The 21473-nt window shown below is 44.7% G+C and overlaps 1 protein-coding gene across 1 annotated transcript in view; it reads left to right on the forward strand.

Annotated features, from left to right (window-relative positions):
- The window catches only part of fndc3a (fibronectin type III domain containing 3A), a 187963-nt gene that overhangs the window by 17275 nt on the left and 149215 nt on the right, over positions 1–21473 (forward strand). Inside the window, exon 2 of the mRNA XM_045704129.1 lies at positions 5100–5247. Coding sequence (XP_045560085.1) covers positions 5140–5247 — 108 coding nt within the window. The 5' untranslated portion in view covers positions 5100–5139. The remainder of the gene's footprint in view (positions 1–5099; positions 5248–21473) is intronic.

Raw genomic sequence — 21473 nt, forward strand, 5'->3', positions numbered from 1 at the left:
AATGATGTCGCTCTTGCTGCTGGTGAGTCTCTGATCCACCTCTACGCAGACGACACCATTCTGTATACTTCTGGCCCTTCTTTGGACACTCTGTTAACTAACCTCCAGACGAGCTTCAATGCCATACAACTCTCCTTCCGTGGCCTCCAACTGCTCCTAAATACAAGTAAAACTAAATGCATGCTCTTCAACCGATCGCTGCCTGCACCTGCCCGCCAGTCCAGCATCACTACTCTGGACGGTTCTGACCTAGAATATGTGGATAACTACAAATACCTAGGTGTCTGGTTAGACTGTAAACTCTCCTTCCTCACTCACATTAAGCATCTCCAATCCAAAATTAAATCTAGAATCGGCTTCCTATTTCGCAACAAAGCCTCCTTCACTCATGCTGCCAAACATACCCTCGTAAAACTGACTATCCTACCGATCAGTGACTTCGGCGATGTCATTTACAAAATAACCTCCAACATTCTACTCAGCAAACTGGATGCAGTCTATCACAGTGCCATCCGTTTTGTCACCAAAGCCCCATACATTACACACCACTGGGACCTGTATGCTCTCATTGGCTGGCCCTCCTTTATGTAACTATTGTAATTATCAATGGATGTAAAAACAGACTTAGTTTGTTTGGGATAAAGGAACAATGAGCTCCACAGGTCATTAGTGGTGGTGCGTTAAGCCAATCAGAAATACTGTCAGATCTCACAATGTTCACATTATATATGCCTACATTTGCGCGCAGGCCAGGTAGTCTATAGACCTGCTATTATGTGTAATCAGGGCCAGGTAGTCTATAGACCTGCTATTATGTGTAATCAGGGCCAGGTAGTCTATAGACCTGCTATTAGGTGTAATCAGGGCCAGGTAGTCTATAGACCTGCTATTATGTGTAATCAGGGCCAGGTAGTCTATAGGTCTGTGTAATCAGGCCAGGTAGTCTATAGACCTGCTATTATGTGTAATCAGGGCCAGGTAGTCTATAGGTCTGCTATTATGTGTAATCAGGGCCAGGTAGTCTATAGACCTGCTATTATGTGTAATCAGGGCCAGGTAGTCTATAGGTCTGCTATTATGTGTAATCAGGGCCAGGTAGTCTATAGGTCTGCTATTATGTGTAATCAGGGCCAGGTAGTCTATAGACCTGCTATTATGTGTAATCAGGGCCAGGTAGTCTATAGACCTGCTATTATGTGTAATCAGGGCCAGGTAGTCTATAGACCTGCTATTATGTGTAATCAGGGCCAGGTAGTCTATAGACCTGCTATTATGTGTAATCAGGGCCAGGTAGTCTATAGACCTGCTATTATGTGTAATCAGGCCAGGTAGTCTATAGACCTGCTATTATGTGTAATCAGGCCAGGTAGTCTATAGACCTGCTATTATGTGTAATCAGGCCAGGTAGTCTATAGACCTGCTATTATGTGTAATCAGGGCCAGGTAGTCTATAGACCTGCTATTATGTGTAATCAGGGCCAGGTAGTCTATAGACCTGCTATTATGTGTAATCAGGGCCAGGTAGTCTATAGACCTGCTATTATGTGTAATCAGGCCAGGTAGTCTATAGACCTGCTATTAGGTGTAATCAGGGCCAGGTAGTCTATAGGTCTGCTATTATGTGTAATCAGGGCCAGGTAGTCTATAGGTCTGTGTAATCAGGCCAGGTAGTCTATAGACCTGCTATTATGTGTAATCAGGGCCAGGTAGTCTATAGACCTGCTATTATGTGTAATCAGGGCCAGGTAGTCTATAGACCTGCTATTATGTGTAATCAGGGCCAGGTAGTCTATAGACCTGCTATTATGTGTAATCAGGGCCAGGTAGTCTATAGGTCTGTGTAATCAGGCCAGGTAGTCTATAGACCTGCTATTATGTGTAATCAGGGCCAGGTAGTCTATAGACCTGCTATTATGTGTAATCAGGCCAGGTAGTCTATAGACCTGCTATTATGTGTAATCAGGGCCAGGTAGTCTATAGGTCTGTGTAATCAGGCCAGGTAGTCTATAGACCTGCTATTATGTGTAATCAGGGCCAGGTAGTCTATAGGTCTGCTATTATGTGTAATCAGGCCAGGTAGTCTATAGACCAGGTAGTCTATAGGTCTGTGTAATCAGGCCAGGTAGTCTATAGACCTGCTATTATGTGTAATCAGGGCCAGGTAGTCTATAGACCTGCTATTATGTGTAATCAGGCCAGGTAGTCTATAGACCTGCTATTATGTGTAATCAGGGCCAGGTAGTCTATAGACCTGCTATTATGTGTAATCAGGCCAGGTAGTCTATAGACCTGCTATTATGTGTAATCAGGCCAGGTAGTCTATAGACCTGCTATTATGTGTAATCAGGCCAGGTAGTCTATAGACCTGCTATTATGTGTAATCAGGGCCAGGTAGTCTATAGACCTGCTATTATGTGTAATCAGGCCAGGTAGTCTATAGACCTGCTATTATGTGTAATCAGGGCCAGGTAGTCTATAGACCTGCTATTATGTGTAATCAGGGCCAGGTAGTCTATAGGCCTGCTATTATGTGTAATCAGGGCCAGGTAGTCTATAGGTCTGCTATTATGTGTAATCAGGGCCAGGTAGTCTATAGGCCTGCTATTATGTGTAATCAGGGCCAGGTAGTCTATAGACCTGCTATTATGTGTAATCAGGGCCAGGTAGTCTATAGACCTGCTATTATGTGTAATCAGGCCAGGTAGCCTATAGACCTGCTATTATGTGTAATCAGGGCCAGGTAGTCTATAGACCTGCTATTATGTGTAATCAGGGCCAGGTAGTCTATAGACCTGCTATTATGTGTAATCAGGCCAGGTAGTCTATAGACCTGCTATTATGTGTAATCAGGGCCAGGTAGTCTATAGACCTGCTATTATGTGTAATCGGGCCAGGTAGTCTATAGACCTGCTATTATGTGTAATCAGGGCCAGGTAGTCTATAGACCTGCTATTATGTGTAATCAGGCCAGGTAGTCTATAGACCTGCTATTATGTGTAATCAGGGCCAGGTAGTCTATAGACCTGCTATTATGTGTAATCAGGGCCAGGTAGTCTATAGACCTGCTATTATGTGTAATCAGGGCCAGGTAGTCTATAGACCTGCTATTATGTGTAATCAGGCCAGGTAGTCTATAGACCTGCTATTATGTGTAATCAGGCCAGGTAGCCTATAGACCTGCTATTATGTGTAATCAGGGCCAGGTAGTCTATAGACCTGCTATTATGTGTAATCAGGGCCAGGTAGTCTATAGACCTGCTATTATGTGTAATCAGGGCCAGGTAGTCTATAGACCTGCTATTATGTGTAATCAGGGCCAGGTAGTCTATAGACCTGCTATTATGTGTAATCAGGGCCAGGTAGTCTATAGACCTGCTATTATGTGTAATCGGGCCAGGTAGTCTATAGACCTGCTATTATGTGTAATCAGGGCCAGGTAGTCTATAGACCTGCTATTATGTGTAATCAGGCCAGGTAGTCTATAGACCTGCTATTATGTGTAATCAGGGCCAGGTAGTCTATAGACCTGCTATTATGTGTAATCAGGGCCAGGTAGTCTATAGACCTGCTATTATGTGTAATCAGGGCAGGTAGCCTATAGACCTGCTATTATGTGTAATCAGGCCAGGTAGCCTATAGGTCTGCTATTATGTGTAATCAGGCCAGGTAGCCTATAGACCTGCGTCTATGTTTAGTCAGGTGCGTGTGCTTACTAAACAGTGACAGGAGCGCTCCAAGCACTAGATAATGACTAAATTGAATAGACAAATTACCTTGTTTTTCACTAGTGTAGCATAGGTTGTGCGCTCTGCAGTGTGTCCACTCTGAAAATGAGGACGTAAGACAGGAATAATAATAATATTGAATGCATTAAAAGTAACAAACACTGTAGATGAGAAGGCTAAATGTACTACTGGTGATACATGTAATTGGGGGAATTAATAGACACTAACAATAAAAACACAAACGATTCACACAATGAAGTTATGAAACAATGAATGTGCACAAATTGGCAGGAGAGAGAGAACATTCTGGAGATAGAAGTGCATTGTGCAACTGGGTGCTGCATGGTCAATCTGACTTCTGCTTTGGCCATTCAGCATTTACGGTGATAATATGGCCTCTGCAGAATTCAGGGCATTCATACTTTTTGCGCTTATCGCAGAGCAGCGCAGGCAGAGCTGTTGTGAAGTAATTTAGGAAGTGAGTTTGTGTTTTATACAGGACGTACCACCCCAGCCTATCGTCAACCAATCCTGTCAATGCAGAGCTATACAGAGCCCACCGCATTGTTACACCGTTTAGGAGGCGCCTCGCTCGATTTGGCCTCCGCATGACCCCCGGAAGTTCCGCGGAAGTTCCGCGATTGTGTCACATCCTTCATTTGGAGCTTCCGACCACGTTTTTAGAATCAAGCGTAAATTTGGTATTAGTCTAGGCCTCCGCAATGGATTTGTTCCCCCGAGGTGTGTGTGTGTGTGTGTGTGTGTGTGTGTGTGTGTGTGCGCTACTGCTCGACTAAAATCTTGGGTCGACCAACAGCTTATCAACCAAACAATCGACTAATTGGGGTCTTCCGCAGGAAGCGTGTGGCTCAGTTGGTAGAGCATGGTGTTTGCAACGCCAGGGTTGTGGGTTCGATTCCCACGGGAGACCAGTACGGGGGGGGAAAAAAATAAAAAATAATAATGTATGAAATGTATGCATTCACTACTGTAAGTCGCTCTGGATAAGAGCGTCTGCTAAATGACGTAAATGTAAATAAATAAAGTCTACTACTGTAGGCCTTGGCCCCGTAGGGTCCTATTTTAGGGAATCGGGTGCCATTTTGTTGCACAGCTGGATCATCTTTCAGAATGTATATCCATGGGATTGTGTTGATTGCTGTTAAATTCTTTTATTTTGCGTTCGGGGGAAGTAGAATGTGCTGCGACTCAAAAGCCTTTTTTTATTTGTTAAAAGCGCCAACTGTGTGGAAGGATACGCATAGGAGGTAGTGTTCTGGTAGTGTTCTGGGCTTACGTCTTTGTGAATGTATTCCCGTTTCCATGCCATCCGTCCATGCCATCGTTGTGATTTTACTGTCCGTTGTGTTCCAGGAGCTTGGAGTGCCTGGTCGGTGTTGTGAATGAGGGAGTCATGGCAGACCACACCCCCCCACTGGAGTCCGGCCAGATACTCAGCCCCGACCTCCCGCTCCTCGCCTCGCCTCCCCCTACCATGGTCAACGGAGAGGGACCCCAGCAGGTACTATTCTATAATGTGTAGGCCCTGAATACTGGACCCCAGCTGGTACTGCCACATTCTGTAATGTGTAGGTCCTGACTACTGGACCCCAGCTGGTACTGTCACATTCTATTCTATAATGTGTAGGTCCTGAATACTGGACCCCAGCTGGTACTGCCACATTCTATAATGTTTAGGTCCTGAATACTGGACCCCAGCTGGTACTGCCACATTCTATTCTATAATGTGTAGGTCCTGAATACTGGACCCCAGCTGGTACTGTCACATTCTATAATGTGTAGGTCCTGAATACTGGACCCCAGCTGGTATTGCCACATTCTATAATGTTTAGGCCCTGAATACTGGACCCCAGCTGGTACTGCCACATTCTATCTAAATGTTTAGGCCCTGAATACTGGACCCCAGCTGGTACTGCCACATTCTATCTAAATGTTTAGGCCCTGAATACTGGACCCCAGCTGGTACTGCCACATTCTATAATGTTTAGGCCCTGAATACTGGACCCCAGCTGGTACTGTCACATTCTATTCTATAATGTGTAGGTCCTGAATACTGGACCCCAGCTGGTACTGCCACATTCTATAATGTTTAGGTCCTGAATACTGGACCCCAGCTGGTACTGCCACATTCTATTCTATAATGTGTAGGTCCTGAATACTGGACCCCAGCTGGTACTGTCACATTCTATAATGTGTAGGTCCTGAATACTGGACCCCAGCTGGTATTGCCACATTCTATAATGTTTAGGCCCTGAATACTGGACCCCAGCTGGTACTGCCACATTCTATTCTATAATGTTTAGGCCCTGAATACTGGACCCCAGCTGGTACTGCCACATTCTATAATGTTTAGGTCCTGAATACTGGACCCCAGCTGGTACTGTCACATTCTATTCTATAATGTGTAGGTCCTGAATACTGGACCCCAGCTGGTACTGCCACATTCTATAATGTTTAGGTCCTGAATACTGGACCCCAGCTGGTACTGCCACATTCTATTCTATAATGTGTAGGTCCTGAATACTGGACCCCAGCTGGTACTGTCACATTCTATAATGTGTAGGTCCTGAATACTGGACCCCAGCTGGTACTGCCACATTCTATAATGTTTAGGTCCTGAATACTGGACCCCAGCTGGTACTGTCACATTCTATTCTATAATGTGTAGGTCCTGAATACTGGACCCCAGCTGGTACTGTCACATTATATTCTATAATGTTTAGGCCCTGAATACTGGACCCCAGCCGGTACTGCCACATTCTATTCTATAATGTGTAGGTCCTGAATACTGGACCCCAGCTGGTACTGTCTCATTCTATTCTGTAATGTTTAGGTCCTGAATACTGGACCCCAGCTGGTACTGCCTCATTCTATTCTGTAATGTTTAGGCCCTGAATACTGGACCCCAGCTGGTACTGTCACATTCTGTAATGTGTAGGTCCTGAATACTGGACCCCAGCTGGTACTGTCACATTCTGTAATGTGTAGGCCCTGAATACTGGACCCCAGCTGGTATTGTGACAGAATAGAGATGTACTATCTATAGTTGTGTTTTAACTGGAATTAGGATGTGTCCCTCTGAACTCTCGAGGTTGTAAAACGTGTACCTATGTTTACTGTCTGGGTTTGTTTAGGGAACTAATCCTACTTGGCCGTGTTAAGCCTGTTCTGACACTTGTGCTGAAGGTATAATACCACTGTAATGTCTTCCTAGAAGCTTTCAGAAACCTTGATCTCTCTGCAACATTAGTAATAGTGATTGTTAGTACTAGTCGTAGTGGCCGTTAGTACTAGTTGTGGTGGCCGTTAGTACTAGTGGTAGTGGCCGTTAGTACTAGTGGTGGTGGCAAGTTAGTACTAGTGGTGGTGGCAAGTTAGTACTAGTGGTGGTGGCCGTTAGTACTAGTGGTGGTGGCAAGTTAGTACTAGTGGTGGTGGCAAGTTAGTACTAGTGGTGGTGGCAAGTTAGTACTAGTGGTGGTGGCCGTTAGTACTAGTGGTGGTGGCAAGTTAGTACTAGTGGTGGTGGCCGTTAGCACTAGTGGTGGTGGCAAGTTAGCACTAGTGGTGGTGGCAAGTTAGCACTAGTGGTGGTGGCAAGTTAGTACTAGTGGTGGTGGCAAGTTAGTACTAGTGGTGGTGGCAAGTTAGTACTAGTGGTGGTGGCAAGTTAGTAATAGTCGTTAGTACTGGTACTAGTGACCGTTAGTACTAGGGTGGTGGCCGTTAGTACTAGTGGTGGTGGCCGTTAGTAAGTGATCTTTAGTTCTTGTAATAATGATAGTTAGAATTACTAATGATTATTAATAGTACTAAATAGTAATAATGATTGAATAAAAGTATTAGTAGCAATTTTATTTGTTCAATTTTATTTTACCTTTAAGTGAGTACTAGTAGTTATAATCGTTAGTACTACTCACTAGTAATACGAGTTAGTACTAGCGCTGACGATTACTAGTGAGTATTACTATCAATCAAATGTACATTTATTTATTAAGCCCTTTTTACATCAGCTAATGTCACAAAGTGCTATACAGAAACCCAGCCTAAAACCCCAAACAGCGCAGATGTAGAAGCACGGTGGCTCGGAAAAACTCCCTAGAAAGGCCAGAACCTAGGAAGAAACCTAGAGAGGAACCAGGCTATGAGGGGTGGCCAGTCCTCTTCTGGCTGTGCTGGGTGGAGATTATAACAGAACATGGTCAAGATGTTTAAACATTCAAAGATGACCAGCAAGGTCAGATGATAATAATAATCAGTGGTTGTAGAGGGTGCAACAGGACAGCACCTCAGGAGTAAATGTTAGTTGGCTTTTCATAGCCGATCATTCAGAGTTAGAGACAGCAGCTGCGGTAGATAGAGTCCAAAACAGCAGGTCCAGGACAAGGTAGCACGTCCGGTGAACAGGTCAGGGTTCCATAGCCGCAGGCAGAACAGTTGAAACTGGAGCAGCAGCACGACCAGGTGGGCTGGGGACAGCAAGGAGTCATCAGGCCAGGTAGTCCTGAGGCATGGTCCTGTGGGGGAGGGACTGGTCCAACTCAAGGTGCCATTTAAACTTAGTACATAAACTCAGCAAAAAAATAAACATCCTCTCACTGTCAACTGCGTTTTTTATTTTCAGCAAACTTAACATGTGTAAATATTTGTATGAACATAAGATTCAACAACTGAGACACAAACTGAACAAGTTCTACAGACATGTGACTAACATAAATTGAATAATGTCTTCCTGAACAAAGGGGGGGTCAAAATCAATAGTAACAGTCACTATCTGGTGTGGCCACCAGCTGTATTAAGTACTGCAGTGCATCTCCTCATGGACTGCACCAGATTTGCCAGTTCTTGCTGTGAAATGTTACCCCACTCTTCCACCAAGGCACCTGCAAGTTCCCGGACATTTCTGGGGTGGGAATGGCCCTAGCACTCACCCTCCGATTCAACAGGTCCCAGACGTGCTCAATGGGATTGAGATCCGGGCTCTTCGCTGGCCATGGCAGAACGCTGACATTCCTGTCTTGCAGGAAATCACACACAGAACGAGCAGTATGGCTGGTGGCATTGTCATGCTGGAGGGTCATGTCAGGATGAGCCCGCAGGAAGGGTACCACATGAGGGAGGAGGATGTCTTCGCTGTAACGCACAGCGTTGAGATTGCCTGCAATGACGACAAGCTCAGTCCGATGATGCTGTGACAACCTGCCCCAGACCATGACGAACCCTCCACCTCCAAATCGATCCCGCTCCAGAGTACAGGCCTCGGTGTAACACTCATTCCTTCAAAAGATAAACGCAAATCCGACAATCACCCCTGGTGAGACAAAACCACGACTGATCAGTGAAGAGCACTTTTTGCCAGTCCTGTCTGGTCCAGTGACGGTGGGTTTGTGCCCATAGGCGGCGTTGTTGCCAGTGATGTCTGGTGAGGACCTGCCTTACAACAGGCCTACAAGCCCTCAGTCCAGCCTCTCTCAGCCTGTTGCGGACAGTCTGAGCACTGATGGAGGGATTGTGCGTTCCCGATGTAACTCTGGCAGTTGTTGTTGCCATCTTTTACCTGTCCCGCAGGTGTGATGTTTGGATGTACCGATCTGATGCAGGTGTTGTTACACATGGTCTGCCACTGTGAGGACGATCAGCTGTCCGTTCTGTCTCCCTGTAGCGCTGTCTTAGGTGTCTCACAGTACGGACATTGCAATTTATTGCCCTGGTGGCATCTGCAGTCCTCATGCTTCCTTGCAGCATGCCTAAGGCATGTTCACGCAGATGAGCAGGGACCCTGGGCATCTTTCTTTTGGTGTTGTTCAGAGTCAGTAGAAAGGCCTCTTTAGTGTCAAGTTTTCATAACTGTGACCTTAACCTCTCTGGGAAATGTGGGATGGTAACAGCCAGTGAAATAGCAGGGCGGCAAATTCAAAACAACAAAAATCTCATTAATTCAAATTTCTCAAACATACAACTATTATATCCCATTTTAAAGATACACTTTTCTCGTTAATCCAACCACATTGTCCGATTTCAAAAAGGCTTTACGGCGAAAGAATAACATTAGATTATGTTAGGACAGCGCCGAGACAAGAAAAACCACACAGCCATTTTCCAAGCAAGGAGAGGCGTCACAAAAACCAGAAATACAGCTAAAATTAATCACTAACCTTTGATGATCTTCATCAGATGGCACTCATAGGACTTCATGTTACACAATACATGTATGTTTTGCTCACTAAAGTTCAAATTTATATCCAAAAACCCCATTTTACATTGGCGTGTAATGTTCAGAAATGTTTTGCCTCCCAAAACCTCCAGTGAATGAGCACATCAATTTACAGAAACACTCATCATAAACGTTGATAAAATATTAAACTGTTATTCAAAGAATTATAGATACACTTCTCCTTAACTTCTATGGGCTAGGGTGGGACGTTTGCGTCCCACCCTAGTCAACAGCCAGTGGAATCGCGTGGCGCGAAATACAAATACCTCAAATGCTATAACTTCAATTTCTCAAACATATGACTATTTTACACCATTTTAAAGACAAGACTCTCGTTAATCTAACCACATTGTCCGATTTCAAAAAGGCTTTACAGCGAAAGCAAAACATTAGATTATGTCAGGAGAGTACCCTGCCAAAAATAATCACAGCCATTTTCAAAGCAAGCATATGTGTCACAAAAACCAAAACCACAGCTAAATGCAGCACTAACTTTTGATGATCTTCATCAGATGACACTCCTAGGACATTATGTTATACAATACATGCATGTTTTGTTCAATCAAGTTCATATTTATATCAAAAACCAGCTTTTTACATTAGCATGTGATGTTCAGAACTAGCATACCCACCAAAAACTTCCGGTGAATTTACTAAATTACTCATGATAAACGTTGACAAAATACATAACAATTATTTTAAGAATTATAGATACCGAACTCCTTTATGCAAACGCTATGTCAGATTTTAAAATAGCTTTTCGGCGAAAGCACATTTTGCAATATTCTGAGTACATAGCTCGGCCATCACGGCTAGCTATTTTGACACCCACCAAGTTTGGGGCTCACTAAACTCAGAATTACTATTAGAAAAATTTGATTACCTTTGCTGTTTTTCGTCAGAATGCACTCCCAGGACTTCTACTTCAACAACAAATGTTGTTTTGGTTCCAGATAATCCATAGTTATATCCAAATACCTCCGTTTTGTTCGTGCGTTCAGGTCACTATCCGAAGGGTAACGCGCGAGCGCATTTCGTGACAAAAAATGTCAAAATATTCCATTACCGTACTTAGAAGCATGTCAAACGCTGTTTAAAATACATTTTTATGCTACTTTCCTCGTAAAATAGCGATAATATTCCAACCGGGCAACGTTGTATTCATTCAGAGAGTGAAAGAAAAACATGGAGAAGTCTCGTGAACGCGCATCTCAGTCTCACTGTCCCCAGGCTGACCACTCACAAACTCCGCTGCTGTACTTTGCCCAGAGACAGCAGACACCCCATTCCACTTTCTGGCGGCTTTAGAGAGCCAATGGAAGCCTTAGAAAGTGTCACGTTATAGCACAGATGCTGTATTTTTGATAGAGATGCAACAGAAGGACAACAAATTGTCAGACCGGGCACTTCCTGTATGGAATCTTTTCAGGTTTTGGCCTGCCATATGAATTCTGTTATACTCAGACACACCATTCAAACAGTTTTAGAAACTTTAGTGTTTTCTATCCAAATCTACTAATTATATGCATATTCTAGTTTCTGGGCAGGAGTAGTAACCAGATTAAATTGGGTACGATTTTTATCCGTCCGTGAAAATACTGCCCCCTATACCACAACAGGTTAACCTCTCTAGGGTAAGGGGCAGTATTTTCACGGCCGGATGAAAAACGTACCCAAATTAAACGGCCTACTACTCGGGCCCAGGAACTGAAATATGCATATTATTAGTAGATTTGGATAGAAAACACTGACGTTTCTAAAACTCTTTGAATGTCAAATGCTGTTTAAAATCAATTTTTATGCAATATTTTTTATTTATTATTTATTTATTTATTTTTTTCCCCCCGTAAAATAGCGATAATATTCCAACCGGGCAACGTTGTATTCATTCAAAGGCTGAAAGAAAAAATATTGGGAAGTCTCGTGAACGCGCATCTCAGTCTCACTGTCCCCAGGCTGACCACTTACAAACTCTGCTGTTGTACTTTGCCCAGAGACAGCAGACACCCCATTCCACTTTCTTGTGGCTTTAGAGAGCCAATGGAAGCCTTAGAGTGTCACGTTACAGCACAGATGCTGTATTTTCGATAGAGATGCAACAGAAGGACAACAAATTGTCAGACAGGGGACTTCCTGTAAGGAATCTTCTCAGGTTTTTGCCTGCCATATGAGTTCTGTTATACTCAGACGCCATTCAAACAGTTTTAGAAACTTTAGGGTGTTTTCTATCCAAATCTACTAATTATATGCATATTCTCATTTCTGGGCAAGAGAAGTAACCAGTTTAAATCGGGTACGTTTTTTTATCCGGTCGTGAAAATACTGCCCCCTAGCCCCAACAGGTTAATGCAACCGCTGTGTCAGATTTTAAAAAAACTTTACAGCGAAAGCACACTTTGCAATAATCTGAGTACAGCGCTCAGACAACAACAACAAGCAATACAGATACCCGCCATTTTGGAGTCAACTAAAATCAGAAATAGCATTATAAATATTCACTTACCTTTGATCTTCATCTGAATGCACTCCCAGGAATCCCAGTTCCACAATAAATGTTTTTGTTCGATAAAGTCCATCATTTATGTCTTAATACCTCCTTTTTGTTCGCGCGTTTAGTCTACTACACCAAATGCAGGAAGCGCGCGCAAAATGTCACGACGAAAAGTCAAAAAAATTATATTTATGTTCGTAGAAATATGTGAAACGATGTATAGCATCAATCTTTAGGATGTTTTTATCATAAATCTTCAGTAATATTCCAACCGGACAATTCCAATGTCTTCAGAAATGAAAAGGAACACAGCTAACTCTCACGGGAGTGCGCGCAACTGAACTCATGTCATTCTCTCAGTCATCTGACTCCAGGACCTCTTATTCTCTCCCTATTCACAGTGGAAGCATGAAACAAGGTTCTAAAGAATCACTTGAAAAACTACAAACCTCAGATTTCCACACTTCCTGGTTGGATTTTTCTCAGGTTTTTGCCTGCCATATGAGTTCTGTTATACTCTGACATCATCCAAACAGTTTTACAAACACCAGAGTGTTTTCTATCCAAATCTACTAATAATATGCATATCCTACCTTCTGGGCCCGAGTAGCAGGCAGTTTAATTTGGGCACGTTATTCATCTGAATTAACGAATACTACCCCCCTGTCACCAAAAACTTAATTACCTACCATCTGTAAGCTGTTAGTGTCTTAACGACCGTTCCACAGGTGCATGTTCATTAATTGTTTATGGTTCATTGAACAAGCATGGGGAAACAGTGTTTAAACCCTTTACGATGATCTGTGAAGTTATTTAGATTTTTACCAATTATCTTTGAAAGACAGGTTCCTGAAAAAGTGAGATTTTATTTTCTTGCTGAGTTTATTTTCACTTGATCCTCTCCTTGTACTGTAAAATAAATTGAACACCTCCCACCTCCATAGATTTAACTCAATAACGTTTACGACCACAATTGAACAACTAACTACCCTATGTTTGTAAACGTGGGTATGGAATTTACACACTTCAGCATGCTTTTGTGGCATGGTCGATGGTACGCAGTCCACCACAGACAAGCTCACTCTGCTTGCCTCTTTTAATAATTCACCTTCGCAGCCGGTTGCAGAAAATAATCAGCTAGAGGAGAATCAGATTTGCAACATTGATGCCATATTTATAATTGTGTACAATATATGCCACACTTTTTTTCCACTAACCGGTTTGTATGCCAATGCACACCACACAACCAATAAACAAAACATAATGAGTTTAGGCACTAAAATATCATGGTTTGTGTTTTTAACCCCACAATCAATCGACTTATGTCAATCTGGACAAACAGAATACTCATCCCTCCCTATCTGGTAGTCTTACCCAGTATAGAAGGCTTGGCTTAACAATCTCTGAATGTCATTCAAATTTTTGGTGTTTTTTTTTAACGGATGTCTCTTTTTCCCGTTAATCAAATTGCCACTGCACGGTTTGGATTGATTTTATTTGTCAGTTAAAAAATAATAATACTTACAGTTGAAGGCAGAAGTTTACATACACTGAGGTTGGAGTCATTAAAACTCGTTTTTCAACCACTCCACAAATGTCTTGTTAGCAAACTATAGTTTTGGCAAGTCGGTTAGGACATCTACTTTGTGCATGACACAAGTAATTATTCCAACAATTGTTTACAGACAGATTATTTCACTTATAATTCACTGCATCACAATTCCAGTGGGTCAGAAGTTTACATACACTAAGTTGACTGTGCCTTTAAACAGCTTGGAAAATTCCAGAAAATAATGTCATGGCTTTAGAAGCTTTTGATAGGCTAATTGACATCATTTGAGTCAATTGGAGGTGTACCTGTGGATGTATTTCAAGGCCTACCTTCAAACTCAGTGCCTCTTTGCTTGACATCATGGGAAAATCAAAAGAAATCAGCCAAGACCTCAGAAAATAAATTTGTAGACCTCCACACGTCTGGTTCATCCTTGGGAGCAATTTCCAAACGCCTGAAGGTACCACGTTCATCTGCACAAACAATAGTTCGCAAGTATAAACACCATGGGACCACGCATCCATCATACCGCTCAGGAAGGAGACGCGTTCTGTCTCCTAGAGAACGTACTTTGGTGCGAAAAGTGCAAATCAATCCAAGAACAGCAAAGGACCTTACATTTGACATTTTTTACATTTTAGTCATTTTAGCAGACACTCTTATCCAGAGCGACTTACATTAGTGAATGCATACATTTCATTTCATACATTTTTTTCCCCCCCGTGCTTGCCCCCCGTGGGAATCTAACCCACAACCCTGGCGTTGCAAACACCATGCTCTACCAACTGAGCTACAGGGAAGGCTGGTCATGATGCTGGAGGGAACAAGTACAAAAGTATCTATATCCACAGTAAAACGAGTCCTATATCGACATAACCTGAAAGGCCACTCGGCAAGGAAGAAGCTACGGCTCCAAAACCACCATTCAAAAAAGCCAGACTACGGTTTGCAACTGCACATGGGGACAAATATTGTACTTTTTGGAGAAATGTCCTCTGGTCTGATGAAACAAAAATAGAACTGTTTGGCCATAATGACCATCGTTATGTTTGGAGGAAAAAGGGGGAGGCTTGCAAGCTGAAGAACAGCATCCCAACCGTGAAGCACGGGGGTGGCAGCATCATGTTGTGGGGGTGTTTTGCTGCAGGAGGGGCTGGTGTACTTCACAAACTAGATGGTATCATGAGGCAGGAAAATTGTGTGGATATATTGAAGCAACATCTCAAGATATCAGTCAGGAAGTTAAAGCTTGGTCGCAAATGGGTCTTCCAAATGCACAATGACCTCAAGCATACTTCCAAAGTTATGGCAACGCTACCAAATACTAATTGTGTATGTAAACTTCTGACCCACTGGGAATGTAATGAAAGAAATATAAGCTGAAATAAATCATTCTCTCTACTATTATTCTGACATTTCACATTCTTAAAATTAAAGTGGTGATCCTAACTGACCTACAACAGGGGAATTTTTTTACTAGGATTAAATGCCAGGAATTGTGTAAAACTGAGTTTCAATGTATTTGGCGTAAGGTAAACTTCCGACTTCAACTGTACATACATATAATTTTAAAAGTAATATTGCACAATATAATCTGACTCATTTCCATAGTGGTTGCTATGGTACAGTAATATAAGGACTAAATGTACATATCGCCATCTGGCTTTCAGGGGGTCGCCTTTTTTATTCATTTATTTTTTTAAATGATAAATTCAGTGCGGTTATTAGCCTTGATGTTTAGCTAATTTTTATTTTTTACCTTTATTTAACTAGGCAAGTCAGTTAAGTACAAATTGTTATTTTCAATGATTGTCAGCTCGTGGATTTGAACTTGCAACCTTTACGGTTACTAGTCCAACGCTCTAACCACTAGGCTACGCTGCCGCCCCAATGAATGATAGGCCGTGCATAAGAGTATAACTTTTTTTGCCTGTCTCTTGCACAATACTCACCGTTGGCCTCTCTCCTTAAAAAAACTAAAAAAAACTTGCTTGTTCTTGGAGAAGCATAAAAAGCTAGACTAGAATAGTTTGCTGGAAGAACTTATTTTTTTTTAGCATTTCTTATACTAAGCTCTTGTTTGCTGAATGTTAAATACAGAAGCCAATAGAACTCATGGCCACAGCCGTGGAGCCTGAAAGAAGAGAGAATGCAGGATGGCGATAGGCCAGGGAGCCTGAAAGAAGAGAGAACGCAGGATGGTGGTAGGCTATAGCTGTTGCTTGTTCAGACCCGTAGCCATTCAATCTTCATGAAGAGACTAGAAAGCCATCTCCATCTTGTTCTAGTCCTGTATTATTCAAGCATGTCATTACAATGATGATGATCAGGACAACAAAACATTTCATTTAACTGTTGAAAGCGAGGAAGGAATGAGGCAACAGTAGAGGAAGGCGGAAGGCACGGCGCAAAACATTAAGGGAAATATTATGAAAGGTATGCGTTAGTCAGTCTACTAATTATGCAAATGTGACAAAACGGGACCCTATTATATTTCAAAATCTAATTGGCTAGCCTATAATTAACTTTGTAGGCCACGCGTGTCCTGCACCAGCATCACAAGTAAAAAAAAAAAAGTCAAATGTAAGTTCTCTCCCAGGTTCATGGTTTGAAACGAGGTGCATAATTCCAGTCCGTATAATACAGTACAGTAATGATGCACACTCAACAAGATTAGGGGATTAGCTCTGTAGTCTCTTGACTCTGACCATCTTGATTAGTCATTTATAGTCTCTTCACTGTGTCCAGCTTGATAAGTCATTTATAGTCTCATCACTCAGTCCAGCTTGATAACAGTCATTTATAGTCTCTTCACTGTGTCCAGCTTGATAACAGTCATTTATAGTCTCTTCACTCAGTCCAGCTTGATAAGTCATTGAAACGAAAGCTAGACAGTCAGGGAGCATCGGAAATTCGAAAGCGATGGATAGACAACTATTTTTGGCAAACGTTGACGGTGTGAAAATTTTTTCAAATCTATTTGATGTGCGGCCTTCAGGACCTCTGTGAAGACCGATTTGCGGGCCGCGCAGAAAAATGAGTTTGCCACCCCTGCTGTAGGGAAAGACTGTTAATCACTGGCTCGATCTGGGCCCAATCCACAAAGGGTCTCATCGTAGGGGTGCTGCTCCAGGATCAGTCTGTACCTTTTTTTTAGATTACAACCAATAAGATAATATGGACAGATCCTAGATCAATATAGACCCTGGTAAGTTAAGGGATTTCTGTACCACTGGTTTAGGCCTGTGTCTGAGAGGTGTGGGGTTTAAAGTGCCTGTCGTGTGCCTGTGTCGAGCACGTCTCAGGTGTGTAAATCCTCATATATATATATATGAATGAATGAATGAATGAATGAATGAGCTGGGCAAGGGGAGGTCCTATATATCGGAGGAGCTGGGGAGAAGGAAGGGGAGGTCCTAAATGTATGGAGGGGAGGAGCAGGGGAGGTCCTATATAGGGGAGGATAAGGAAGAGCCTGTCCTATATATGGGAGGGGTGGAAGGGGAGATCCTATATATGGGAGGAGTGGAAGGGGAGGTCCTATATATGGGAGGAGCTGGGGAGGAGGAGTGGAAGGGGAGGTCCTATATATGGGAGGAGCTGGGGAGGAGGAGTGGAAGGGGAGGTCCTATATATGGGAGGAGCTGGGGAGAAGGAGTGGAAGGGGAGGTCCTATATATGGTAAGATGGGGAGGGGAAGGGGAGGTCCTATATGGTAGGATGGGGAGGAGGAGTGGAAGGGGAGATCCTATATATGGTAGGATGGGGTGGAGGAGTGGAAGGGGAGATCCTATATATGGTAGGATGGGGAGGAGGAGTGGAAGGGGAGATCCTATATATGGTAGGATGGGGAGGAGGAGTGGAAGGGGAGATCCTATATATGGGAGGAGTGGAAGGGGAGACCCTATATATGGTAAGATGGGGAGGGGAAGTCCTATATATGGTAAGAGTGGAAGGGGAGAACCTATATATGGTAAGATGGGGAGGGGAAGGGGAAGTCCTATATATGGTAAGATGGGGAGTGGAAGGGGAGGTCCTATATATGGGAGGAGCTGGGGAGAAGGAAGGGGAGGTCCTATATAAGGAAGGGCCTGTCCTATATATGGGAGGAGTGGAAGGGGAGGTCCTATATATGGTAAGAGTGGAAGGGGAGGTCCTATATATGGTAGGATGTGGAGGGGAAGGGGAGGTCCTATATATGGTAGGATGGGGAGGAGGAGTGGAAGGGGAGGTCCTATATATGGTAAGATGGGGAGGTCCTATTGGTAAGATGGGGAGGGGAAGGGGAGGTCCTATATATGGTAAGATGGGGAGGGGAAGGGGAGGTCCTATATATGGTAAGATGGGGAGGGGAAGGGGAGATCCTATATATGGTAAGATGGGGAGGGGAAGGGGAGATCCTATATATGGTAAGATGTGGAGGGGAAGGGGAGATCCTTTATACAGGAAGATGTGGAGGGGAAGGGGAGGTCTTTATACAGGAAGATGTGGAGGGGAGGAGGGCTCTGAACCTCCTGACAGAGCAGTGCAGTCCAGCAGTGTGTGTGTACCTGGTCTGGTCTCGACAGCACCATGTAGCCGCTAGTGTGGAGTGGTCCTGATGCAGGCTGAGCTGACAGTGAGGAGCATCTGTGGCAATGGTTGCTGACCACAGTCTGTCTCTGATCTACTAGCCACCACAGTCTCTGTCTCTGATCTACTAGCCACCACAGTCTCTGTCTATGATCTACTAGCCACCACAGTCTCTGTCTCTGATCTGCTAGCCACCACAGTCTGTCTCTGATCTGCTAGCCACCACAGCCTGTCTCTGATCTACTAGCCACCACAGTCTGTCTCTGATCTGCTAGCCACCACAGTCTGTCTCTGATCTGCTAGCCACCACAGCCTGTCTCTGATCTACTAGCCACCACAGCCTGTCTCTGATGTACTAGCCACCACAGCCTGTCTCTGATGTACTAGCCACCACAGTCTGTCTCTGATGTACTAGCCACCACAGTCTGTCTCTGATGTACTAGCCACCACAGTCTGTCTCTGATGTACTAGCCACCACAGTCTGTCTCTGATGTACTAGCCACCACAGTCTGTCTCTGATGTACTAGCCACCACAGTCTGTCTCTGATCTGCTAGCCACCACAGTCTGTCTCTGATCTACTAGCCACCACAGTCTGTCTCTGATCTGCTAGCCACCACAGTCTGTCTCTGATCTGCTAGCCACCACAGTCTGTCTCTGATCTGCTAGCCACCACAGTCTGTCTCTGATCTGCTAGTCACCACAGTCTGTCTCTGATCTGCTAGTCACCACAGTCTGTCTCTGATCTGCTAGTCACCACAGTCTGTCTCTGATCTGCTAGCCACCACAGTCTGTCTCTGATCTGCTAGCCACCACAGTCTGTCTCTGATCTGCTAGCCACCACAGTCTGTCTCTGATCTACTAGCCACCACAGTCTGTCTCTGATCTGCTAGCCACCACAGTCTGTCTCTGATGTACTAGCCACCACAGTCTGTCTCTGATCTGCTAGTCACCACAGTCTGTCTCTGATCTGCTAGCCACCACAGTCTGTCTCTGATCTGCTAGCCACCACAGTCTGTCTCTGATCTGCTAGCCACCACAGCCTGTCTCTGATCTACTAGCCACCACAGCCTGTCTCTGATCTGCTAGCCACCACAGCCTGTCTCTGATCTGCTAGCCACCACAGCCTGTCTCTGATCTGCTAGCCACCACAGCCTGTCTCTGATCTACTAGCCACCACAGTCTGTCTCTGATCTACTAGCCACCACAGTCTGTCTCTGATCTGCTAGCCACCACAGTCTGTCTCTGATCTGCTAGCCACCACAGCCTGTCTCTGATCTGCTAGCCACCACAGTCTGTCTCTGATCTACTAGCCACCACAGCCTGTCTCTGATCTGCTAGCCACCACAGTCTGTCTCTGATCTGCTAGCCACCACAGTCTGTCTCTGATCTGCTAGCCACCACAGCCTGTCTCTGATCTGCTAGCCACCACAGTCTGTCTCTGATCTGCTAGCCACCACAGTCTGTCTCTGATCTGCTAGCCACCACAGTCTGTCTCTGGGTTCTTCTTCGTCTTGTCTCGGTATCTCCCAGGAACAAAGAGACTCAATTGACAGATTAAACAAAATGGTGGAAGCTCGTCACTAGGCAGGGAGCTGGCTTTGACCTGGTCAGTTCTCACCACTAGGCAGGTAGCTGGCTTTCACCTGGTCAGTTCTCACCACTAGGCAGGTAGCTGGCTCTGACCTGGTCAGTTCTCACCACTAGGCAGGTTGCTGGCTCTGACCTGGTCAGTTCTCACCACTAGGCCGGTAGCTGGCTTTCACCTGGTCAGTTCTCATCACTAGGCAGGTAGCTGGCTTTCACCTGGTCAGTTCTCACCACTAGGCAGGTAGCTGGCTTTCACCTGGTCAGTTCTCACCACTTGGCAGGTAGCTGGCTTTCACCTGGTCAGTTCTCACCACTAGGCAGGTAGCTGGCTTTCACCTGGTCAGTTCTCACCACTAGGCAGGTAGCTGGCTTTCACCTGGTCAGTTCTCACCACTAGGCAGGTAGCTGGCTTTCACCTGGTCAGTTCTCACCACTAGGCAGGTTGCTGGCTCTGACCTGGTCAGTTCTCACCACTAGGCAGGTTGCTGGCTCTGACCTGGTCAGTTCTCACCACTAGGCCGGTAGCTGGCTTTCACCTGGTCAGTTCTCATCACTAGGCAGGTAGCTGGCTTTCACCTGGTCAGTTCTCACCACTAGGCAGGTAGCTGGCTTTCACCTGGTCAGTTCTCACCACTAGGCAGGTAGCTGGCTTTCACCTGGTCAGTTCTCACCACTAGGCAGGTAGCTGGCTTTCACCTGGTCAGTTCTCACCACTAGGCAGGTAGCTGGCTTTCACCTGGTCAGTTCTCACCACTAGGCAGGTAGCTGGCTTTCACCTGGTCAGTTCTCACCACTAGGCCGGTAGCTGGCTCTGACCTGGTCAGTTCTCATCACTAGGCAGGTAGCTGGCTTTCACCTGGTCAGTTCTCACCACTAGGCAGGTAGCTGGCTTTCACCTGGTCAGTTCTCACCACTAGGCAGGTAGCTGGCTTTCACCTGGTCAGTTCTCACCACTAGGCAGGTAGCTGGCTTTCACCTGGTCAGTTCTCACCACTAGGCAGGTAGCTGGCTTTCACCTGGTCAGTTCTCACCACTAGGCAGGTAGCTGGCTTTCACCTGGTCAGTTCTCACCACTAGGCAGGTAGCTGGCTTTCACCTGGTCAGTTCTCACCACTAGGCAGGTAGCTGGCTTTCACCTGGTCAGTTCTCACCACTAGGCAGGTAGCTGGCTTTCACCTGGTCAGTTCTCACCACTAGGCAGGTTGCTGGCTCTGACCTGGTCAGTTCTCACCACTAGGCAGGTAGCTGGCTCTGACCTGGTCAGTTCTCACCACTAGGCAGGTAGCTGGCTTTCACCTGGTCAGTTCTCA

Source organism: Salmo salar, chromosome ssa20, assembly GCF_905237065.1.
Source record: "Salmo salar chromosome ssa20, Ssal_v3.1, whole genome shotgun sequence".
In the NCBI taxonomy this organism is placed as follows: domain Eukaryota; kingdom Metazoa; phylum Chordata; class Actinopteri; order Salmoniformes; family Salmonidae; genus Salmo; species Salmo salar.